The sequence below is a fragment of the Lates calcarifer genome, linkage group LG17 (genome assembly GCF_001640805.2).
Source record: "Lates calcarifer isolate ASB-BC8 linkage group LG17, TLL_Latcal_v3, whole genome shotgun sequence".
Lineage (NCBI taxonomy): Eukaryota > Metazoa > Chordata > Actinopteri > Centropomidae > Lates > Lates calcarifer.
The window spans coordinates 4,984,536-5,011,146 of record NC_066849.1 but is presented as its reverse complement, the minus strand read 5'-3'; the positions used below and the strand labels follow the sequence as shown (position 1 = coordinate 5,011,146).

The window sequence follows — 26,611 nt, the reverse complement described above, 5'->3', positions numbered from 1 at the left end:
AGTCTTTTAAAAATGTCAAACTATTTCATCAAGCAAAGGAAAAATACAGGGTTAAGCAAAATTACAAAACTACTGTATATGCAATAATGAATTGGCAAGAGAAAGTTAAAACAGTTTAAGAGGTGATTTGAAATATGATATGCTTCCACTTCTCAGACTTGTTGTTCCAGAGCTCTGAACACAGAGTTTGGATGATAGTGTCTCAAAGGTGTAAAGGTAAATGTTTGGCTAACATTTTGTAAATTATGAAAATGGTTAAATGTCAGAAGATGCCAAATAAAAGAACAATAACACCATTCTTTAACTCACAGAGCTCATAAAAAAATCATAGAGCACATATTGCAGTTTCTCCTTTTTTTTTTAACTACAAGGAAAGTTTGTAATGTTTTATATCTCATATCTCTCTGGTGTTACTTTAATGTTCTGATGCCATTCAGCTCACTGAGTTTCAGGAGTGTGCGTGAATGATTAGTTCACCACAGGAAGGAAACTTTAAAAAACTGCTTTAAAAGTACAAAGGGAAAAATGTTGTCAAGACCAGCTGACATACCCGGGTCAGATTCCTCCCCTGGCTGCCTGCCATCAGATCTAGTTACACTTCGTCATGTCAAGGGAGAAAAAAACAAAAAAAATGTTACCGTGGCAACCAACAATTTGTAGTGCGGTGCTGGCAGATAAGTGGATGCCCTTACACAGTGCTGATCTATGAATGAGATACTCTAGTTTAGTCTTGGTTTATTCTCTTACAGCATCTCACAGCTCCAGCTGCAGCACTCCACTGCTGGTCACATACCGAGAGAGACTTTCAATGACCCCACAGTCACAGTAGTCCTGACTGAATCAATGTGTGGACTGGATAGGTGTCTGCACATGCATCATGTTTTTTCTCATCAGTTTACATTGCTCCTGCCGGTGTTTCCCACCCTGCTGCACTGTGCTGGACTGTCTTGGAGGCATTTCTGCGTGGTTTGCACCTTGACTGCTGACATGGGAGACCCCTGCTTCTTCTCCACCTGGAACCCAAATATCTGCTGATTTTGCCTTAGAGGGGCTCATCCTGCTCCAGCACCTGCTCCACTTTTTTCACCCACACTGGAAGACATGCTGGCATGTATGTGATTGATCAATGCAGTGCCTTGCCAAATGTTAAACCTTGTAGCAAAAGTTAAACCAGATTAAACTTTTTTCCCCTGCACAACGCAGTGTCAATTTTTGGACCACCCAAAATATTTAGGTTCTTCTAGCTTAATGCTAACATCATCATACTAACATGCTGATGTTTATCATGTAATGTTTACAATGTGGGAAACACGAACAATCCAGCCACTAGAAGAAGAGAAAGAGAAAGAAAAAGAAACCCTACCTTACCCCTTGTGATACCTCGCCATGCTTGCTACTGCTTCAGAATTAATTCAACTTTATTTGTGAGCCCACAGCATTGACAAAAATACATTCTGAAATTTAATAGCAACACCTCTTTCAAGATACAATAACTCTCTTTCTCCAGATAATCAAAGCACTGGCAGAACTTACTGTATTAAGAATCAACAGTAGGAGACCTACAATGGTTAAGTTCATGGCCTTCATCTGAGTAAACATACAACGCTTCACACAAAGCATTTCAATGAGCTGCATTTTGCTGCAGTTCTGACCCTTTCTTACTTCTCTCAGTGTAAGAAGAAGATGTACTTTACATGTACTTTACTTCTACTGTGGATATCACTGTTGGCAATGTTCATTACAATAGTAACAGTACTAATAGTCACTATATACAGTTTTTTTTGTGATGTAGGTGAACTGGTCTTTTAATAGTTAATCATTTAGTCTTTTAATGATATTTTGAGTTCATGACCTTAACCCTCACTACCCTGTATATGTGTTTGTGGTAAGAACAATCTAACATGTTCAATGAGGAGACTCATATTTTGCCTCTGTGGTTAAAGGGCAGACACAGTTCCATAATTTATTTATGGGCTTGAGCAAACATTTTTACCAGGGACACCCAATAACGTTACTTGTCTACTGTTTATTGGATTTCAGGCATGTACAATTAAATTTGAAAAACAGACTCAGGCCCACTTTGTTACTTTTTCTGTCACAGGGTGACTGAGATGACCTACAGCAAATAATTGGTTTAAATGTTTTGCTCAGGTGCAACTGTGGAGACTGGCTATGATTTCATTTTTCTTTTGCTAGTTATAAGCAGTTTATGAGTGGAGTAGTTCACTAATAGGCCCTATTATGCCTTTCATCTTGTCCATAATGTATTTTGACAAAACACCAGAGGTGTACAAAGAGCAGCTGGGGTAAGATATTGTCTATCAGGAGACACATTTTCTAATAAAAACTTTTTGTCCTACTTGTACAATATCTTTAAGTTAAATATATTTAGACAAATAACATTCTGAGAGCAAAACTGATAGCACTGATGTACATTTATGAAAAAAAAAACCTTTATTCCATATTTTCTGGTCCTCAGTAGCAATGCACATTTCAGATATAAAAAGAACCATAGGTATGAAAATAGCATGGTCATCAGAAATGGATGTAGATACTGGAGCCGAAGGTGATATATCATCAAAACAACCCCACTCACGGGACACCACACTGTTGAGGAGTACAGTCTCAACACTTGCACTTGACTGTACCATTGAGTAATGAGATATCTATGTCACACTGAAGCCACAAATATGAGAACACAATGCAGAAAAAGTGTACAGTCCAGTATTATGTATACAGTAAGTTAGATAGGAGATAATACATGTCAACAGAAATATGATTCACCACTGCTGAAACACGCTGCAGATAGCAAAAGTCTGGCTACAGAATGAAAGCTGGTGGCAGAAACACAGCTGCAGAGACACCCGTCAAAACCCCTCCTCAGCACATACAGGAGCTGTTAGTGAGATTTCTGCCACGAATAATACAACAGTGGATGAAATGACAGACCATTCTTAAGCACTTCTAGGCTAATTATTTCTCTTACGCTCATAGTTTCCATTTAAATGACACTCCACAGTACTGCACTGGATACATGGAAACTGAAGCTCTACTCTTTTTTAAAAAACCCAAAACACGTGATTTCAACTATAAGAGAACAAACTAAACAGAATTGTCTTTGGCTTATTTATAACAACAATACTGAATGTGGCTTAGAATCAGTGCAGCCTTTGCACTGAGTTTATTGTACTTCAAGTTACCAAAAATGCACCAATACTTTAAACACTTGCACTTTAAGTGACAAAACTTTCCAAATCACAAAATACACAACTTTCTTTGCAAGGGGTTTACATAGCACATTAGTGACAATAAGATAAGATAAGTTTCATCTCTAAATGTTTGTCACCGACTTGGCCCCTCAGATGCTCCATCTGCATAAGTCCTGCTGATTCTCAGCACAGATGACACAGTGCCCAGAACTGGTTCACTGGTTCAGGCTGGAGCTACACACATGCCCACATTAGCCTGGGATCAAATCCTAGCCTGAATCCTCCCCTGTGTTTACCCTCTTTGCTGTCCTGGTGTCTGGAAAGATAATTAAAAAATATGGACTGTCCAGTTGTAAAATCAGCAGTAAGGACAGAAAGGAGGGTGGAGATGAGGCTTTTTTAAACTTCAAGCAGCATGTAGGAAGCAGTGGGGACGGCAAATAGAAAATCTGATGGGTCAGTGTAACACATCAGAACTTGTTTTGTCCAAATCATCATGACATGGTGCTAAACCAAATCCATTCTTCAAAGGCATCCACAAATGGTCTATGAAAATCCCTCACATAAAGAATTAATTATTTTATTTAACCATATTAGACCACGTTTCTGCCCAGGGTGGATCTTTGTCCTATATAAATCCCTTACCTGCCATAAGACAAAAGCATATTTTAAGTAATATAAAGAGGATCTTACAGAAAATGTAATGATGATAAACTATGCAAACTTACATAGACCATCTGGAGCCATGTTCACAATAACTCTTGACCTTCTGCTTCTTATTCATTTAAATGTTGCAGGAACTTTCTGTGTTTGCTGCTGTTGTGTGTTTTAGACACTATTGCCTTATAATACAGAGTGAGACAAGAATGAATTTAGTTGACAGTCAGTGTGATTGTAACAGTCAGGGCCCATTTAACAGAATACAAACTTACCAATGAATGCAATGCAGTGTGACTCAGTTGGTGATGAACCAGCCTGAGGTCTCTGTCATACAGTATACCTCCCCTCTCTTGGTCTAATAAAGGCAAAAGTGCCACAAAAAGTGTATGTTCTTGGAACTTACTTATCACTTTTTACACCAACATGGAAATGCAAGAGTTATTGTAAAGTATAGCACCACTCAGAATACCTTATTGCATCGCCCTTCATCTGTCAGCAGAAGGGAGTCAGAACACTGACAGCTGAGCTCCATAGAGTAATGAATCAACAAGCACTGAAAAACAAACACTGATCATAAATGTGCTATAAAACAATAGTTTCATATTCACATTGTGGCCAAAATGCCACATGTGGCAGTTTAACTTTTGTGGTTATTATAAAGTATGTTACTGGTATAAATGCCAAAAGCAAAAAAATAAAAAATAAATTAAAAAATTCTGCTGTCAGCAGTTGTGTTTGTTGAGGAGACATGATGGGTATGTGCACTAACATTTGTGGCTGCATCCATTTTCATTCAGCATCTTGTTTGTCTGCAGGCACAGTAGGGAACACTTTACACCAGTGCTGGCAGAGTTTACCCTTCCTGAAATAATGACTCTTTAGTTTACATTTACGGCATACTGCCACAATGTGAACGCAGCATCAACCCTGGCAATCAATAAACACCACATTTCAAAAGCCAATGCTATATATGTACTAAATGTCTTTTTCTTCTTGAGGTTTCCACCACCGTACTATACTGTATGTGCAGTTTCAAAACATATTAATATGACTGTTTAAGGGTTGTTCACACTTGCCTGAAAACATAAATGACTGGGCACATATGTGAAATATTTGGCACATATATAGCAAATATAATAAAAAGAAAATTGCTCAAAAAAGGGATATAAAAGGTTACACTTAAATATACTGCCCAGGGCAAAGAAGTACCCTTTGCTGAAGTGAGGTCTTCACCACACTGAGGTTATTATCAGAGGTAAATATGTATTTCTGCTGTTCATCTCAGCTCTGGGCAGGCTACACTAAGGCAATTCAGCGGTTGCTAATGCCAAGTCTAAACACAGGGAAATCAAATTATGATTTGAACAGTCCATATTAAAACTATAATTCTATCTCCCAAAGTATTACAACTTCTTCAGGGTAGTGGTTAATTGTCTACTGCATGCAAACATGGGTCAACAGCCAAACAGAAATGAGTGATCCTAATGAGTGGGATTGTTATATTTGTGCCTAAAGTAATGTACAAATAACACCCATTATATTTAATTTGGGTGTCCTGTTCACCAACAGAGTTAGGAAAAGAACTGTAGGGTTGTTAGTTTAACAGCTGAAAGACAAATCAATTCTTTGCCTATTCATTGTATCTATTGTGTGCTAAGAGCTCTGGCAGGAAGTGGCTGCTGTGCAACACCAATATATGGGGTGAATATGTATAATTGAATATCTGTTTCTAGAAAAATAACACTTGAATTCTATGCATGGCTGCCTTTGTTCTGTAGGTGTTTCATCTCAAAAGGCCCCAGTCTGTTTACAGTTATATTTCACCAAAGATTTGTTATCTTTACAACCCCTATGACCTTAAAGGTGATATATGTAAGTTTTTGCTATTGCTACATACACAATGTTAGCGTCAACTTTACTTACCAGTCTAGGCGAAACTTTGTGAGTACAGCATTATATTTCATTTCTTTACTCACCAGCAGCTATCTCCAACAGTTTATGTGCAAAGATGGCTGAAACTCTTGGCAAATGACCAGTGTAGTGATAGCAAAACACATGTGTATATCACATTTAAGTACTGACAGAGAGAAAAATACTATCTCACATATGACTCATATCAAATAAAATAAACCACTTACTGAACTCATTTATCTTAAAGGAATGCTTTTACATTTGGAAAATGCACTTATTTGCTTTCTTACCATGAGATGAGAAGGTATTTAGCATGCAGACAGCCTTGTGTCTGTATGTTAAATATGAAGCTAAAGCCAGCAGGTAAGCCTGCAGCTTAGCTGACTAGTGAAAGCTAAAGTATTGATATTAACTAAGAAATTATAGCTTATTTGTTTAATCCTCATAAAAGTCCAGGTGCTGGTACGTAAAGTTTTAGTCTTTATGCTAAACTAAGCTAGCAGGCTGCTGGCATTAGCATTTTTATTTTGTGTACAGACATGAGAGTAGTATCAATATTAGAATTAGCCAAGTAGCATCAAATATCAAAACATTTCCCTTAAAGAAAAAAGGTATTTTTAAATACATCTAATTGAGAGTATACATGAGGTTGGTGTTCTGTGCTCAATTGCCATTTGTACCCATGCCACTTATTGAGGGGACTTTCCCATAATATATTTTTTTTCTGTTGAGCCCCTGGGTACACACCAAGGATTGATGAGAAATTTGTCCCTCTGCAAAGACAAACATAAATAAAATATAAAGAACCATTAAAATAATTGACCTCACACTCTAAAACGTATACAAATATGCCAATAATGCACAAGTTATTACTTCTTATGTAAGGTTATTCAGATCTTCCTCCTCCCTGGGCACCAATTTATTTATTAAAACATATAGGGATGCTAATAGCATTGCAAGCATGACGAATGAGTCATGCCTGATGGCTGAAAGTCAGTATGAAGTGATAAGAACGAAAGAATGATTCTTCATGTGGTTATTACAAGAAATGGCTGTTTTATAAATGTAACTCAAAGCTCTGAATGAGAGCAGCCATAATCAGTCAAAGCCAGGCTCTTGTTTTTTTTATTTTTTTATTTTTTATTTTTATTTTTTGTAAATCATTTTTCCCTGATTATTGTAGCAAATAGTATCTACCCCTCCAGAGGAAGGCACTATGAATGGTTTGAATGTCCTTGGATTTTCATCAACTGGATTTGACTGATGGCTGGATAATAACGTGTCTGTACATTCCCTACAACACAAGTCATCCTCCTGATTGAGACATTTGGGGTAGCAGTGCAAAGCACATTTCCTTCTTTGTCTATATATTGTCTTTAACACATAGTCCATCCTGTCCTTCCCACCACCCTGCTTGGCACAGGCCTGTGGGATCACACTACGTTTTCATTTCCAGGTAACTGTTTGGGTACCACAGGAGAGAGTTTATTTGGTGTTACCGTTTATTAAACTTGAATTTCTCCTGTTAAATTGTGCTGTCCTCCTTTAAAAACCAAACAGGCTCCTCTAGTGCTAAAGGTAGAGATAACCCACCCAGTAGACGATGTTGAACAGTAAGAAGGAGGTGGGAAAAAAGACACGTGAATATGCGTCCAGTTCAAGTAGATCTATATGGACACGTCCTTTTCTCCATGCACCGTCTTTACACTCCTCAAAGCAGCAGAAGAAACTCTGACAGTCTTTTCCATCCAGACACTCGTAAACACAAGCATCCTCAAAGTCCTGCCAGTACATGGAGTTGTTCAAAGCAATGACGGTGTGTGGGGGTCGCACATCCAGGACAGAGTAGTTCTGAGAAGAAGAAGAGACAGGCAAAACTGATTTTTGAGTTGCGATGATACTAATCACATTTGTAGGTTGTTATATATGAAGGTGATTTGGTATATATTTTCATTTCGAATACAATGAAAAAGAAGCTCATGTGGAAAAAAATGCCATATCAATATCAGTAACAGTTCAGTCATCAGTGCATTAATGCTTGGGCAGTTATACATTTTAAATGTCAAAAATTACAGATTTGAGTGATGGTTTTTTGCACAACATGAGGTGGCAGTCTGCACTTCCCTCCCTCTGTTGTTGATGGGCTAGAAAAGGCCTGTCTGTCTTGGAGACTTGTTCAGACTGATGCAGTGTCCCTTAAAATAGTAACAGTCTTATCAGAAGAACTTATAAAGGACATCATCATCTCAACCCTGAAAGGTTTTCTCACTTCCATCTTGTGATAACAAAACCAAAGCATTATCGGAGAAAAGCTACTTTTGTAACAAGTGACAGTAACCCTCTACATCAGGGCATCACCTCAATCTACATTTGATCATTTTCTTATGAGTTCACTGGTAGGTGATTGTATGGAGTACTGAGGGAATATTTAAAAGATTTGTATAAAAGTGATGAAAGCACACTTACAGATCTTTTAGGTTCCATGCAACTGGGTCTTCTGGCACTGTATGAGTAGTAATTTAATGTTGCATACTCCATCAGTGCAGCAAAGACAAACAAGAAGCAGACGGTGACAAAAAGGTCCATGGCAGTGACATAAGACACTCTGGGTAATGATGTCCTGGCTACAGTACTGAGAGTAGTCATAGTCAGCACTGTGGTTATACCTGAAGGTCAGAGGAAAGGACAAATTCATCTTAGGAGCTGCTCACAATTAGGGATGGAAAAACGTTTGTGCTGGATTTCTTTGCAGTTTGAGTGTGACATTGAACTGTATTTAAAGGTCATTTGCACTGTTTCCTTTCAGCTAATGCTGGTCTTGCTAATACCAGCATGTTAGACCATACACTGATTTTACTCACTCTGTTTAATGCAACATTTGTCCCTTTGAGATAAAAATCTGAAGAGAGACCAACAATGCAGGGATATGACAAACAAAATCTAATTCAACTGAGTGTTCAGAATGCAACATTATTTTATTTTATGGTAAAACTAACCATGTCTTTATCTTAATTGTGGCACTTAGCTGCTAAATTAGAAGCTTATCATTTGGACTAACAGCAGATATTGTTGATGTCACTCAGACTGACGGACAAGAGGAAAACCTGCATTCTCAAGCATCTCTGTATGATTTCATGTTTCCCTCTCTCCCCTATAGAGATGCCTATAAAAAAAACAAAACAACCAAAACATCTGCGACTGTTTCACTGAGGTTCCCATGGTAACAAGCTGGCCCCATCTATTTCAGGCGGACATCTCACACTTTTCCTTTAGCCTCTGCTTGCCACAGTGATTACCCTTACCTGCCTTCTACTGATGCTGTGGCACAGATTCGAGAGTTTTTGCTCTCAACAATAGATTGAGCAGCAGGTTTGAGGAGAGGAAAACTCTCAAGCACATTTATCTTTACTGACAGTGTAATATGACTGAAATTGTGAGGTTTGGTATATAATGTGTCAAACATATTGTTGATGGTTCCAGGCCCAATATATGTGACAGCTTTACTAAAACAAACATAAGCAGCTATAGTGTGTGATAAGTTGCTACAGAGTTTAGTTTGTACTGTAATTATTAGGCTCAAATCTGGACTGAGAGGTTTGCTGCCCCAGGCTGACTCACCCCAATCCTTTTCTACATCTTAAGGGCTTTATCTTTACTCCCAGTCTGGCTTGGCTGGCCCCTGTACCTTTACAATCAGCCTCCATCTAAGATCCATTCATTAACTTCATCCTCTTTCTCCTGATTCACATGCAATTGATCCAGATGACTGATTAATGACACTCGATATGCATTTACTACCTTACTGTACAGTATTGAACACAGTGGCACAGTACAACAGCAGGGCAGAGTTCAACACTGTGAGGAGTGGCTGATGTTTCGCTGACACTGACTCACCACTCAGACAGGGCACAACACATTAGGTGTTTCCATCAGGAGCTGAGTGAAAATCATGCATTCATACCAAATATTCCAAAGTTAAAATTATACATTGCTCACATTTTTAATGCCTAAATGTTGAATGAAATTGCTGTTCTTAAAGCAGCATTTTTCCCATCCCTTAATTGAAGGCCTGGGCAAACACATCCTCACTCACATGTGAATAATGGATAATATGTAAACAGAGAAAAAGAAGAAAATAAATGACTTGAATTACCTCCAACTGATCAATTACCGTCACAAAAATGTTCCACAGGACTGCAACAACAACAAATAGTGTACAAAAAGAGGGAAAAAGCACAACAAAACAGAAAAACAGATGAAGTGAGTCAAGTTAAGTGGTAAACCAATATCCACATAGATAACAGCACATAAAAACGGAGCATATTCAAAGCAAAACGTGATTAAAATGTGAAAATGAAAACTCAAATGTTGGACTCAAAAATAATGTTTCAGACATACATTCAGTCCTGTGAGGGGCAGACCCACTGAACTGCAGTAAGTCCACAGTACCTAAAGCCGTTCTGGCTGGTGTGGCGTCTTTTTTGATCCAGAAAGACACCCAGGAGAGGACCACAGTGAGGATGCAGGGGATGTAGGTCTGGATGGTGAAGTAGCCCATTCTTCTACTCAGGTCAAAGTACACCTGTCATCACCACATAGTCCCCTGTGTAAATGACAGCAGCAGAGCAAAATGTGAAACTTGACAGACACACAACAGCCTGTTGTCACTGAACTAAACACTCATATAACAGTATATAAACTGCAAATACTGAATTCATAAATATATCTTTATACAAAAAGTATTTATTTATTGTATGATTAATTCTAATCATTATATGAATTCTATGTATTAATTAAGCACTTTAATCACATTACTTATCATAAGGGACTCATATGCAGTACTACATATGTACTTTTGGTAATTGGTAATACATTAATAAACTTACACTTACACCCTAAGAACATATCATTATGTGTTTATATACTGCCAATAAGTGTTAAATGGGGCTGGTGGGTTAAAGTTCTGAATACTGTTTAGAGCAGCTTCAAGTGGTTTCCTGTAAAGGTTAAGATTATAAGAAATCCTATATGCAAATGATGTATAAGATTTCTAAAAATACAAGTGCTGAGTCAGCTCTATGCAGATCACACACAGCTTCCTCTTGAAGTGGTCTGTTATAACTAATTTTCCTCTCTTCAGCTGATTTCAGTTGTTATGACTAGTAGGAAAATTACACTGCATTCCATACATGTTTGCAATTGCAACTGCAATCTCCAGTGAAACATTTATCAATCTATGAGAACCATTCTTAAGAATTATATATTTAATGAGCACAATAACTGAAGATCCTCATGTGGCAACTTTCTTGCCCCAAAGACACATTTCACTAAAGTTATTATCCCTGTAGTTTTCATAAAACCAGAGCAAACCAGTATTTGTTACAATTTATGGTTTGCATTTTCTCATCAATGACCATTCACTGTATTCACATTTTGTAATTATCCCTACATACTGTAGTTTTAATGGCTAGTGGTGGAATCTGCCATTCCCCACTGGTTTCAAATTGCCAGTCTTCACACAAGGAATTGATTCAGAGTGTGATCCAGTATTCTTGTTTTTATGTGACTGATATCAGCCTCACTGTGTCCTGTTCACTCTCTGCAGTATCAGGGCTGTATTAAGTTAATGCTAAGCCAACATTTCCTGCTGCTGCTGATTCACATTAAAAGTATTCAACTGGCAAAACATGGGGTGTGCTTTTGTTGTAGAGAAGTATCAATAAACTGCTTTTCATGTTACCGTGGTAACATTGGTTTGGTCAAATTGTTTAAAAAAAGATTTAGTGCACTTCATGGCAACAACAGATGGAGGAGAGGAGACATAGAGTTGTGTTTTTGGGACTTGTACTTTCTATTTTTTGCAGGCTCAGTGTAAACAAGGAGATGATGTTATATAAGTGATGATAGGACAGCAAGTGGTCTGACTAATGAATTTGACTGTTTATCTTTGGAGGAATTTTTCAGGAAATAACACTGAATTGACTTGAAGATCTCAGCAGGGGCTTAACAAAAAGAGTTTCTTCATTGACAAATAGAATTAAATTGTGGCAAATGCTAATCCTTAGACAAACTATGAATAGTAACTTATTTATTGCTTGAGATTTGCTGTTACATTCAGATGAAAATTACTTTGCTAATATGTTTCCTAGTGTGAAAGTTCTTTTCGAACCCATTTGCTGGACTGAATGTCAGATTTTTTTTAGAGACTTGCTGCACAGCATGAATGAAGGAATGATAATGTTGAACTGAAACTGATTTCTGCCACTGCTTTTACAAAATGAGTATCTTAGTGTGCTGACACTGAATATCAACACATTTCCAGCTTGTGAGCAACATTTTTGCAAATGTTGAAATTGGGGACAAAACAGTGCCTCTTACCTGCTGTGGTCTTTATTATGTCTGTAGTGTTTCTCAGGCCCATAAAATCAAACTGGTAGAGGCGCCAGGACTTTTGGTCAGCCGCCTCCACAGAATTCTTCCTCCACTTGTAAATCATCTCATCTCGTGGGTATCCATCTGCAATTACACAGAGCATGTGTGTGTGACCCTTGGCGCTACATGGCACATCCTAATGATGGATACCCTGTGCAGACAGACCTAGGGCCACCCAGAGCAACATTTGTCTTGTGCTGGAGGCTGGCTAATGAAAAGACAGTCTGGAATGAAGACAGAGGCAGAAGGAAAGTAGATTAAATGAAAGCTTTGGTTCAATAATGTACTGAATCCATCTTGATGTTGGGCCTGACCTTCACATGATGTGCATGGAGCCTGAGAGTGCTTTTACAATCAATCATGTGAGGTTAATGATGGGTTAATGATTCTATTTCTGCTTTGGTGTTGCACTAGCCTGAATCTTTCCTGTCTTAAACAGACACATAATCATTTTAAGCAGAAAAGCTAACAAAATTATGATCTTGCCTGATAGCAATTTGATGTAATAGGCTTTCAATTAAGAAAAACATTAACTGTGTTGCCGAAACTGCTAATTGTTTTCAAACATGCTTGATGAATGAATTCCATTAACATTTACCACAGTTCTCTCATTTGCTATTAATGATGTCATTAAAGATTCAGCAATTGCTACTGGAATTCAAAATTCTCAGAAAATAGCAGTTTACTGTTGAGAATAGCTTTTTATCTGAGCAAACTTTTATGACTGGCAACAATGCACAGGCAATATTCTGTGAGACATTTGCACAAAACATTAGAAATGGGCTCAAGGCACAAGTCATGATACATTTATATTTTAACAATACAAAAGTCGCAATACACATTACAGAAAGACACAGTACTAAAAAAGTAGTAAAAGTGCTGTTTTAAACTCACCTAGTATTGGCCAATATAACAATATGTATAGTGATAAAGATAGTCAGCAGGTAGAAGTTTGTTATATGGCTTATAACATTGTAGCTATACTTTTAATATCTCTGGTCATCTTCGGCCATTATGTGCAATGCTGAAATAAATGAGCAGGGCTACCTGAGTTTTGCAAAGTTTATCTGAATTTAAAACAGTATCTAACCAATTTACTGTTGTACTCGACGATTTGCACAAAACTGATGATGATGAATAGAGAATGAGTTGGAGCTAATAAATAAACAGTTAATTTTACTGAAATTACTTGGAGTGAACTGACAGACAGACAGGGAGGGGAGGAGAGTTTTTGTGTGCTTTGTCTTGTGTGGTCACTGGAGAGACATGTATGGAAATTGGACCCAAGCAGCAGACCAATCCACAGTTGCTGCTGTGGTCTGCGTCACTGTGTTGTGTAGTGATGTTTTAGGGGAGCTGCGCATCAGGCTACAGCATAGGCGTATGCCACTGATTCAACAGGAGTATAAGTTGCCTTACTCTCACCAACACCAGAAAGTAGACTTTGATGTGGAATTCTCCTGTCATATGAGACATTAGCAGTCTGAATTAGTCAAAACAAACATCTTCCCAAGGTACAGTCTTTTTTCAGTGCAAATTCCCTCTTTGTGTTTGGGCTAAGCCACTAAGAAAAAGAGGGGATCTCTTAATGGCCAATACACGCAGAGGGAATGATTACAGCAAGCAAAACCTGTTTCAGTGTTCATACAGGCACCTGACAGACAGACTTGGAAACTCAGTTTCTTCAAGATTTGATTGATCCTTGCATTCTCTGTGAACACATGTAAAAAGTCTGATAACTGACACAAACAAATTAAATTGATCAATTCTGTTAAAATCTGTTGTCCATAGCTACAGCAACTGCATTTTAATCATTTGGATGTTTGGTCAGTTATCTGTTTAAAAATATAAATAGGCCAGTGTCACAGTGTGGCAATTTCAGCAGAAATATCCAATGTAAAAGGGATTATCATGACCATACAATAGAAGGATTAATTTACAACTGCAGGAAATTGGATAGCTCTCAGTAATAACCTGGAAATGAAAAGGTCTTATTGTTCAAAAACATGTAGTAGTATGAGTCAGCAAGCTTATGTTACTCAGAGTTACACTCCAAAAAAATGTACTGTGATGGAGATGAGTGTCTCGTACTAGACCAAATACATTCTTCAAAAAACATGAAAGCATTGTGACAATGAGTTGTGTTAGAATGTGGCTGTGTGCTAATGTGTCTGTGATCAAAATAGTGGGTCAAAAACATGTTCATGTTTCAAAAGAACAGTTATAAGGTGGGTCAAACTTGCCTTTAGCAAATGTGCAGTGTATTGTGGTTTATTGTAAACCTTAATAAATGTTTTTGCAACAGCAACAACTTATAAAGTTTGGCCAACGTGTTAGCAATCAGCTGCCTATTTACATGTCCAATAGACATGGAGCAGCATTCATATTTTCGGTCACAACTTGGTCACTTTCTTTTAGCTTTGGTCTCTGGCTCTTTAGTTGCGAGGCGCACCTCTGTGTCGACTAGCACTAACTTTGTCTGTCTGCTGTTGGATACTGACATGTAGCATCCATTTTAAATACAAAAGTATTAATGAATGCAGCTTTTATAATGTGAAAAAGCTTCTGAAAAACTGTCAAAATTTTGCCACATCAGGGGAACCCTTTTTTTCTCCCAGGTCATGATATATGACTATAAATATTACTTTCTACCTTAACAAACAACCTGACAAACTTCACTAGCTGTACTATGCTAATTATCTACAGAGTATACTGTGCTCCCTTTATGTCTGTCTATTTAATTAATTATGCTGCATAATGCAAATGCATTATACTCAGTTGATTATCCCAATCCTCCAGAGGCATGATGGCTTTAAAGATGAGCAAATCTGACTTGATCAGAAAAGAGCGATGTTGTCATGGAAACCAGTGTGATGTCTGGTGATTTTCTTAGGTAAGGAAATGGGTTTAATGGCTCACAGCAGGATGGGTTCACAGAGGAGGTAGTGCAGTGAGCAGGTTTTAAGCTCTAATAGGCTGCACAAGGTGCAGAGTCTTCTCATGTTAAATCATTCTGTAATCATAATAATAGAACTGAGAAGCCACAATAGGTCCACAGAAGACAACAGATGCAGCATGTTTCATTTTCAACACACTGCTCTAATCCTCGGAGCGGCACCAGGCTTTCTGGATATCCTGCTAGATGGGCACATGTCCCATCCTAACACCAAACAATCCAAACAATTAGAATAAATTTCACAATGTGAATTTTACAGTGCATTTTCTGTTGAGTAGATTCACCCTGCAGATAGCTTGGATAGTTAGTGTTTATGCAGTTTAGCACTTGGGTACTTTATGCTTCAGTTTATTATCTTTCCCTAGCTTTTCCCCCTTAGCTCTGTAGACATGACTGTAAGAGCTGAGTCAACTTGTTCAAATGTTGCCATAGCTACCTATAAACCAGCCTCAATATGAGGGGCTAGGGATATAGCACGCTGCTTCCCCGTGATGGCTCATAATTAACACATTTTGGAACAGGTTTTGACAAATGAGCAGTAATAATGGTACAAGTTAAGTGGATCCCTATAATAACAAGGCAGCAGCATGGCACAGTCAGTGTTAACATTTTTTCTATCAGGTAGGCAGACGCATCTGCCCTGCTGAAGTATCCTTGGGCACAGGGGTAGGTCGAGGAACCTTTGAAGTAGGGGGTGGGTGGGCACAGTTTTAAAAGTGACTCAGAATGATAAAATGACTCAAATTCAAAGACCTGGTCTTGGCAAAAAATAAACTGTACATTGTGAACAGTCACATTGTAATAAATGAATGTCAAATTACCTAACTAAATGTTCTAATAGTAAATGATATCAATAAATACCCTCTGACTTCAAATAGCCTACAGCCATTGATGGATTATGAGATAATGGGCATCCTGGACAGAGACGCGTAACCCCCCCCCCCAAAAAAAATAGAGAACCACGTGTACTCACAGCTGGAGAAGATGAGTGGACAGGAGTGCTCGTCCATTGGGAAGTTGTGGAGCTGAAGCTGGCATTCTGCGTTTATTGTCAGTCTGCAAGAAAACAGTTTATCTTTACTCTTTTGCTGCAATAGAATCTCATTTGATGTGTAACCATTCCATTTTAGCTGAACTTTAGAGTATCATATCTTTAAGATTAATCCACAGTAGTCTCACATTGTAAAACGGGCATAAATGCATTAGTGCACATTAGTTTTTAACAAAAATTATCCTTCAGCTTTGAGTGCAGCAGCAATTTGTAACTAGTAGTCATCGCTCTAAAGTGTAGGGATTCCAGATGTATAATCCATCCGTGTGAGACAGTGGTGAGTGGAGATTGTGAGACATCTCTAAATCACAGAGCTACAGAACATGTCCTACAGGGACAGGGGTTGGGAATCTGCCCTTTACAGCATCTTGCTGTTTGTACATAAATTGCTTGTTGAATTCTCCTCAAGGCTGTTGGTAGTCTACACTTTATACTGTAAAAAACATCTGTCTACATTTTTATTTTATTGTTTTATTTATTTTGAAAGTCTTTTCAGTCCCAGATAAAAAATATCAAAGTAAACTATCTGACCTTTGATCTAGTGGGAATATTAGAGCTGAAACGATTATTAAGCAATATTTTGATGAGTGGATGAGGACGCACATGTTCACATACACACTCTGGCCAATTGGTTTCACTATGCCACTGTTCAACAGGAGGTGGTAATAAAATAAACACTCTCCTACATCATTGTATTCTTGTTAACATGTTGTGTTCTCAGTGCAAAGTTGCAGTTAATGAGTCATTATCTATGTCAGCAATCATATTAATTGGGAAAATAACGACTTTTATCAGCCTCCATTGGAAACAGAGAAGCAGCGTGGACGGACCTTTAACAGCCTTCAGTGGCAAATAACTCACAAAACTCAGAAAAAAACAACACATTTCCTGAAGTGAGGAGTGACCTTCTGTATACACTCTGTGGACTAGTATTGAGAAACATTTGTGTGGAGACACTGTATATCTTCCCACTGTTCTGGTACCATATAAACCACTATCATGATAATAATGCATTAAAAGAGCTACACATTTATCTAAAAAAAAAAAACAACAACAAAAAAAAAAAACAGCCCACTGCAATTAATTTGTGTTGGTTCTGTGTAAATCTGTCTGTAATGTAGCTAAAGGCTCGCTGTCCCTGAAGACCACACAAACCTGGAGATGTAATTATGAAGCCATTGTGTTGTTGATCTTCAATAACAAACCAGCTAAAGAAAACAAGTAACATTTCTTATCTCAGAGGGAAAAGAGGCTATAGGAGGTGTTTGGAGTGCTCTGACCTCTTTAGACATGATGAAATAGCCTGGCTGGTTTCACACATCAACCTGAATTAACAGGGTTTGAGGATAAGCCTGATTCTTTGCTAAATGAGGAACACATATTCCCATAAAACTACAGTACAAAGCATCTGACTGAGAAAACAACCAAGACAGCTTTTTCTGCAATGCAACATGACCACAAAGTACAGTTTGGTAGCTGATCAAACACATGTAGTGTAGATTCCTGTAAAATCCTGCACTGATGTACCTACAGGACAGCCTCACAGGTGTTAGCAGAAATCCACAACAATTCCAAGGAAATGAACATAATAAATATGTAATCTGCAGGAGATGACACAGATAAAACAAAAAGAAAACAGTAGAGAAATAAAATCCCTCAGTACTGTAATTCTGGTATGATCTTTAAACCTCATTAAAGCATGGAACTGGGACAACACCATGCATGTGGGAGAGGCATGGATATCACAAAATGTCATCTCTGTTTACTCCAGCCAAGCCAATGCACAATTAATACCAAATGACATTTCACTGTCTTTCTCTCATGCCATCAACGGATATTACTGCTCAAAGTTTGCACGCTCCTGAATAGTCAATATCAATAGAACTGCGTGAGGGAGGATCTAGCTGGGCTTTGTTTGTGACTTGACTTGCTCATAGAAATGGTGCTACTTTTTTGTTCTTGCGGAAATGCGCTTGGTCTCTGTGAATTGTTACATTTCCCCGGGTTCAACACAATAACAGTGGAATCTACCAAGAAAAGTCATAACAAACAGTATGAAACATTATCAATTAAAAATCTGGAGATGTGTTGTATTAACATTCAACCATAAGGACAGTGCCAAAAAGACTGAGGACAGTCGAAAGATCCTTATTACTGAAGGAGCACTTTATATTAATGTGGAGTGCTCCAATTACAATGAGTGCTTTAGGGCATGAGGGTGGCTGCCTTAGTAAATTGGTCTTCAAGCTTAAGCAGGCAGTTTGCACTTACAATTGCTAATAACAGGGGCTAATTGCTTTGCTTGCTGTTTTTGGAGAATATTTGCATCACAAATAGTTTTGCATACATTTCTTAGTGAATAAGATGTGAGTCTGCGACAATATAAACTGATTGTTTGATTGATTAACCTTATTTTTTTCCCCAAAGGGCATGTTAAAGTAGTCAGACTGCACAGAAAACAGAGAGATTTGGGGAAGCACTTTTAGAGACCATCTGTATGTTTACTCTAACTACATGTTTACAGAGCCAATTTAAAAAATGTAATTATTTCAAGTCTCAGTTTTCACCCAACCCATAATAGCCCAGAGCTGTTTGCATACTGTTTACTAATATTATTTCAAATTTTCCCCAAATTTTAAAACTTGAGCAATTGTTCTCTACCCTGACTTATTTTGTCACTGTACATAATTTGTATTATTTCTTTTAGATCTGCTTGAATTATTATTATTTAAAACATTAACTGTAAATATATGTTTCAGTGAAATTTTTTGTCTTCCACTCCAAAAGGAAAGCTTTGGATAGATTTCTGTCTTGATTTCTTTGTTTACCTTAAGGTGTAAAGTATCTTCCCATCATTCCATATTCTGAGCAGCTGGTTAGGCATTGTAATCCAGTGGGAATCTGCATTCTTGGAGTTTCTGAAGATTGTGTCTGGTAGCCAAATAAGTCCGACCATATTGCTGTTCAAAGTCAATATTTTCATTGTGCTGTTGTATCTGAGACGACTGTCTGTCCATGTCTGGGCAAAGATGATGTCGATTTGATATTCCTAAAAAAAAGAAAACCAGAAGACATGTAAGTGGATATACAATGCATTATCATTTGATGACATTTCATTTCAAAAACATCACTAATGCTGTTCTATGTCCTTTCCAAAAGAGACTGAGCTACTTCACCTGCTACTCAAGAGTATTGATTTCCTTTTTAAACGACAGCGAATAGAAGGATTATGTGTTTCAGCCGCACAACTCTGTGTGCCATCTATCATTCATCAGTTTCACCAGAGGGAGCATTTATCATTTTACTTGTTCACTGGCCTGCATGCACAGACCTCACCTGACACCTTTAACTGATCTGCTTAACTCACCATTGTGCTGACAGCAAACCCTGCAAGGCTGCAGCGCATGTGTTTTAAGCTCCTGTCAGCACCTCAACAGTGACTCCATGTTGTTGACAGAAATAATAAATCGAAAAATGATGCAGAAGTGATGCATGAAAAAATCTGTCACCCTTAATGCAAGGTTAATGTGCATGCCACGTTGCATTGCAGCCATGGAGAGAATGCAGTCAGTCAGATTATTAGACTATAACAGACACGTGTAACCAGGGCACATGTGATATTTGACAAATTTATCAAATCAGTTAGACATTATCAATTCAATTTCTATTATTAGATTGTTACTATTTCATAATAATCAAGTGTGAAAAGTCAGAAAATAAAAATAAAAAATCAGGATCATCAAGGCCATTAAGATTCATCCTCTGAGAGCCATAAATGTTTGGGGAAAAAAATTAAGGCAATTTGTGCATGGTGGGTTTTTGCTGGAAAACTTCCTGCTGTCAAGAAAAAACTCTGTTATTTTGTTCTCTTGTAGTCATTTTGGAATATTTTTAGTCATCTCTAGTCAGCCCTGACTTCTTAGGCCTGTTCAGTAACCCATCCATGGTTTTTTCAGCTTTTGTACAGATTAAACAAACCAGATCTAAGGTATCAATTAGAGAGTTTTAGAGGTGCTGGCAGACTGATTGTTCACCTTTAGACAGAACCAGGCTAGCTGTTTACAGTTGTCCAGTCTTTATGCTAGGCTAAGCTAACTGCCTATTCACTCCAGGCAGATATTCACCATACAGACAGTCATATTCATCCCATCATTCAACTCCTGGCACGACAGCAAATGAGATACCATTTGGCCTGTTGCATATCATTCAATCAAGTCAGAAATAAATAATTCACAAGGCTGTTGTTGTTGAGTTGACATGCCAGTGTCTATTCTCAAGATCTGAAACTAAATACATACATTTTAGTTTTTATATTCAGGCTGGTTTGCTATGATCATCTATTATATACATGAAAAAGGGAGACATCATATACAGGAGGTATACCCTCAGATGTGTTAGTTCCTGGTGCTTGTGGTGATTTTAGCACCTTAAAGTGTGAATAAAAAACTGAGAAAAGTCGATCTATGTTGGTCACACCGTCTCCCAGGACTAAATGTATATTTGTAATATACAACCAGGTGTTGTACTTGATGTAGACACATCCAGTCAGCTGGTAGTAGCTGCTTATGTGAAGTCATACCTTAAATGATAGTTCTGATGAGAATAGTAAAGTGTATAATGGATTTTTAGTGAAAACAAGCTAATTGGGCATATTCACACATTCACAGCAGTAAGGTTCTCTGTAAAACATCTGCAGCTCCTTCATTTGTTTTAGACGTGTACCAGGGCTGTGATTAAAAGAACCACTGACTGCTGCTTCACATTAATTGCACACTATGCAATTTAACGAGGCAAACAACTGCTCCATTTATTGTTTATAAGAAGATATGTGGCTGCTTTTAGCTAGTTATGTAGGTGACGATGTAAAGACGATGCATTTTGTGAAAACAAAAACGTAAAAATTATGCAAATAAGTATGACTAGTCCCCAGTTAGTCAGTAGTCTAACCTGCCTGACAATAAGGATGCACTGTAAGCTCAGTGGGCCACATACTAGCTCATATAAAGCCAAAAATCTCAGGGTCCTCTTTAGCAACAATACAGATAAAGATGTAGAGTAGAATGAAATTAATAACACTCTGCCCTCCTCCTGCAACCCACACCTTTTCATACTGCTGCCACTGCCTGAAATGCATTTGACCTTTTACCCAGTCTCTGCACCAGTTTGAATAGCTCACCAATTAGAATGAAGTCTATAATCAAGGGAACCACTGGGTGCTCATGACCTTTAATTGTGTAGAGCTCCGGGGATTTGAAAAAAAAAAACAAAAACTGAACATCATCATGCAGGATTTAATGACCAGTGGAGGTAAAGTGCTGCAAATCAAATAAACAGAACTAACATGAGCTGAGGCAATCACATCTGGAAATGGTAAGTTGCCGATGGAGGGTGAGAGGTAAATCTCAAATAACACAGCTAAATTTCTATCTTTGTAATCTCTTATGTAATTTCACATTAGAAGGTAATTTTAACTATGCTGAAAGATTATCGATCTTACTCCCCTTCCCTGCTGCTTGCAGCTGGGTTGAGCCACTACAGCAGGCATTGCTGTGAAGAAAATGGGTCTTTCACCTCAAATGCCTCAGAGGAGCTGCTATATTAAGGCTGCTGATCTTGAGGTACTGTATATACTTGCAGTAAAATCAAAGATACTGCTATACACTAGAAATGGACTCCACAGAACAATTTCCCCCCTGAGAGATGCAGATGTGACAGCTGCTTAATATTGCATGGAAAAACCACCTGTGTTGTTACAATGAACCTTGTTTTAGTGGTAGAGGACTGAGGCATACACTACTTGGCCAAAAGCATGAGTCTGTCCACTTACTTTTGGTCTGGGGCTGCTTCTTCATGGTCTGGGCCTGGCCCTTTAGTTCAATTTAATAAAATCTTGATGTTAGTACACTATTTCATGCAGTACCCCCAACATTGTGACAACAATTTGGATTTGTCCCTTTCCTACTTTGACATGATAATACCCCCATGGATATAAAGCCAGGTCATTGTTGTGTTTACAATACAAAAGAGGTTAGAATACACTTTCTGAGCGATGCTACTTCCTCAGGGTAGTCTGGATGTTACAGTGAGTCTATCAGGTTGTGACAAGATGGCCGACCAGGCCTGGGCTAGCTAGTTAGCATGCTAACTTCATTAGAGGAAAAAAGTGACAGAACTAGAAGGAAAACACTGTCATTGCTTTCCACTGCCGGAAACAGCTCTTGGTGAGTGAAGGAAAGAAGTTTGATGCTGAGCACACTTTTACTCTAAAATGGTAAGTAAACAGCTGTTAATGCTAATGTTGGCCATGTAGTGATAGCAAAACTTACAAATAGCTGTTGTAAAGATACTGTGGGGCAAGTGAAATATTTAATTCCACCATTAATCATTCTATCTGCTCTAAAAGATGTTAATATGGGTCAAGCTGAATTGATTTGCTTTTGGAAAGTGAAAATATTTCCCCATCAATTTTCAAATCATGTAGACAAATGGGAACGTTACCCATTATTGAAAATCTGCACATGGCTCAATGTTGATGCTGACACGTGAGGAATTATTCTGCCACAGTTTACCCCATGTTTCAAATGACCAGAATACAAATCAGACAGTGACTGGGCTGACTAATAGTTCAGGGTGGAATAAACAGCTGAAATGTGAAGCAGCCTGTCAGAAGCCTCCTACCATGATGACACAACTGCTCTGTGCTGCCTGCAGAGGTGCAGCTTTTCATTTCTGTGTGGACAGAGGGGAGGCATATTCCACTCACCTTCCCATCCCCTTATGCAAATAAGAATTTATTAATGATTATTTTGAGATGCAAAGAATTTTATGCATGAACCTTGGTCCATACTATGTTGTCTGAGCTGGGTAGGATACCCCTACTTAACATATTTGGTATATGCCAAGTTGAAGGATACTAATAAAATAACATCCCTTGACTACTGTTCCCTCTAAAAAGATACCTTTGCATTGGATTTTGTAGCACAGTAACTAAGAAACTTAGATTGCAGTGCAACAAAAACAGACTTGTAATGTCAACTTATGTCTGACATGACTGTGAACTCAAGGACTTGAACAAAACAATTTCTCAGGTCTCCAGCCATTTCTAAAAAGTACTTAATCACTTGAGCAGTCTTCTTCTCCTCCCACTACTCTATCATCATTCCCCTGTCTTTCTCCTTGATCAGTGCTGTTGAAGGTAGAAATTACCCATTTTTATTCAGACATGAAATAATCACAATATTCACATTTGAACTTTCTAATGAAATAAACATTTTCCTGCCAAAATGTGCTGGATATTCAAGGTAGACCTCCTTTTTGACATTCAGAAGTCCAGTACTGGTCACTGCACTGGATACTGTAAACTAGGGCAAAGCATGCAGCTCCAGCTCTGCAGTGTGAAGCTGGCACTTAATGATTATGCAGCAAAAGGCCCACAGTACATACTGTATCCGCCCTGTGCTTTGAGACATCTTGTCATGTTCCTCTGTTGGCTTGACGTCTCTCCTTGTGTCCTCATTACAGGCAGCTAAAGGTCGCTTGGAATGAGACAACTTTATCATCCACCTGGTGTGACCTGCTGCTTCGAGTGTTTGTCATGTGCACAGGTAGTGTGTGTTAGAACTGGGAATCTCTCTAATCCCCACTTTGATTCAATAAAATTTGATGAAACAGCACCCAGGTTTTCACTGAGTACAGCTGCATTTCCTTTTCATAGGAGTAATTTTGCTTGTTGTTTGTTTTACATTTGTATTAAACAACTTGCAAATTGTGTAGCTAATGTAAACTGTATCCAAAACTTCCCTTTTAAAATAAATTAGAGCATAAGGAGGCAGTTTCTGCATGAATTCCCTCTGATTGTCTCACAACATGCAGATCAGGTGAACTAGAAACTTTAAAATGCCCATAGGATGTACCCCACATCTCACCCAGTGCATGCTGGGAAAGGCCCCAAACCCCTGTGAAGTCAGTATAGAAAATAAATGGATGGATGGAGGTTAGAATTTGTTAAACTCATGCTCCACTGCCCTTGATGTGGCTTAATGTTACACATGGAACACTTGTTATTGCTGTGTATTATTTATGTTTCACAGTCCAATTAATTTAACCAAACGGTACACAAACAGTGGTACTGGATAGCTTGTCCTCCCTCTGCTCCACCCAGACTCTCCCTCTTTTACTTAAATAAAGATTTTCTTGCTTCAGTAACTGATTTTGAGGAGATGAACCAAATCCAAATTTCTGAATGAGTATCTCACAGATGATGGGTCGTTGTTCTGCAAGCAGGTAACAGTACTCCTGTTGAAACGTGTTGGTATTTCATGACATCAAGGAGAAATTTAAGTGCTGCATCTGCCTGCAATTAAATAAATGAAACAAGCACCCTCTCATTTCATGATTCAGCCCTTAAAAAGTTCTAGTAATGTCTCCATATAGATCATTGCTGACAACAAAAATATTCCTAAATATTATTAATGTATTGCAGACACACATTCAGAAATCTTTTTCATAGGAATTGTGACAAAGATATGTACTGAGCAGGATGTTTTGAAATAAACTTGTCAGTGCTCTCTAGCGGACAAATTCATGTTCTGGAGACATTTGCTATGTCTAAAATTGGATACTTCTTCTACTTCATATTTAGTACACTGTGTATACACTATACTCACTGGCATAGTGCGTGCAGTTTGACAGGATAGTGTTGTGTCAAATCAAACATGGCTGTTGTGCACTTATTGGAAAAGACTTGCACAATGTGACTATGATTTTCAGCCACTAATCCATCAGCTGAGTTGCTCACTTGAAAATTAACATTCCACTTTCTTGTGTTCCCCTTGTTTCATGAAATGCATAAATTACGCTGCCATTGGCATCAACAACATGTCCTCCTTCTCGAAGTCTGAAAATACATCTGTTGTCCCTCTCCTTGTGCTTTGTAGCCAAGATGGAGACTGTTGACGGATCATACTTACGCACTCAATATAAAAATTGAGATGCAGGGACTGTTTCTAAATGACCTACACCATGTCTCTGGCATGTCCATACTGCAATTTATAGTTGTCAGCTGCCAAATATTTCAGGATGGCTGTATCTACAATAAACTAAAATCTGTGCATTTGTCTAGCTCTGTATACAGCACTACAATGTGAATGTAATGCTCGTGGAGATACTGCAAAACTTCTTTGTGTGTGAACTCAGTAATCAGTTCAAGTTCTGAGGTAACAGGCCCAATAAAGAACAGGCTCTCTATACTTTATATATTTTTCATAGATATCTTTAACAAGAATGCAGGTAACACAAAAAGTGAAGACCTTCTGAATGCCTGCAGGAAATATTCATGGTAAATTATGCTGAAAGGAACATCGGGATATAAAGTATTTTGGCCCTACATCCAATTATTTGATAAGTGCTGAATCAAACTCACTCTGTTGTGTGAATTGCTCCTTTTTCTGCAGTTACTATGCAGGATCTGCTTTCCTGGCTCAATTATTACTCCTTCTGAAATCTCTAAGGGCTTTGATGGTAGGTGGTGGAACAGTGGATGTACAGTATGTCTGCTCATCTCTCATGTCTTGATAGGAATCACAGCAGTACAAAACTGTTCAAAATAAATCTGGTGCTGTGCAGATGAGGTACTGTCTGTCTGCACGACTGGGAAAGACACAGAAGGAGGTCACACAGCCATCATGAAAGTTATGAACACAGGTAAAACAGATCTATCCGTTAGTTCATTACATGCTGATTGAGCCACACTAGCAGCATATCAATATTCCACAGAGATCTGTTCTGTTTGTGGCATTACCAAGAGCCTCATTATATGATCCTCATGCTGATGACTTCATTACCCAAATCTTCCAGCCAGAAAAAATGAAAAAATGAGATGCACCACTCTGGCTTATTAAGTGAAAACACACTTTTTCTTTTTGTATCTGAATCATCCAGTAACTAAGTTGGACAAGCTGACCCACCCATTGAAGAAAGAATTTTATGATCTGAATCAAAAATTATCATGGCCATTTCATATCACAGCAGGTATGAGTCAAACAATTACAGTAGGCTGCAAATTGCAGGGGCATTACAAATTAATATTGTGCTGGGAGCTAAAGAAAACCACAGCACCAGGGATGTTGTATTAGCCCTGCCAGCAGCTTACTTATTCAATGGGAAATGAACTGGCATGAATATTGTATTTCTCTGGGTATCCAGTGTATGATAGCCTGTGAGTGGGCAGCTTTCTTCACAGAGTGAGAATAGCATCAGGAACCCCACTGGCACCAGCTTTGGTTTTGGCAAGAATTCCTGGATTATATGAGGTTGCCTTGGACAATGAATGACCCACAAGTATAATAATAGCTTTTTTATAATTACAAAGATGCTACCCTCTCCAACTTAACA

At 38.2% G+C, this 26,611-nt stretch overlaps 1 protein-coding gene across 1 annotated transcript in view; it reads right to left on the bottom strand.

Moving 5' to 3' along the window:
- Positions 1-1,610: 1,610 nt before the first annotated feature.
- LOC108878996 (gamma-aminobutyric acid receptor subunit gamma-3) overlaps positions 1,611-26,611 on the bottom strand; it is a 43,816-nt gene continuing 18,815 nt past the window's right edge. Inside the window, 7 exon segments of the mRNA XM_051077380.1 lie at positions 1,611-7,657; positions 8,243-8,446; positions 10,230-10,362; positions 10,364-10,383; positions 12,159-12,296; positions 16,142-16,224; positions 19,048-19,268. Coding sequence (XP_050933337.1) covers positions 7,353-7,657; positions 8,243-8,446; positions 10,230-10,362; positions 10,364-10,383; positions 12,159-12,296; positions 16,142-16,224; positions 19,048-19,268 — 1,104 coding nt within the window. The 3' untranslated portion in view covers positions 1,611-7,352.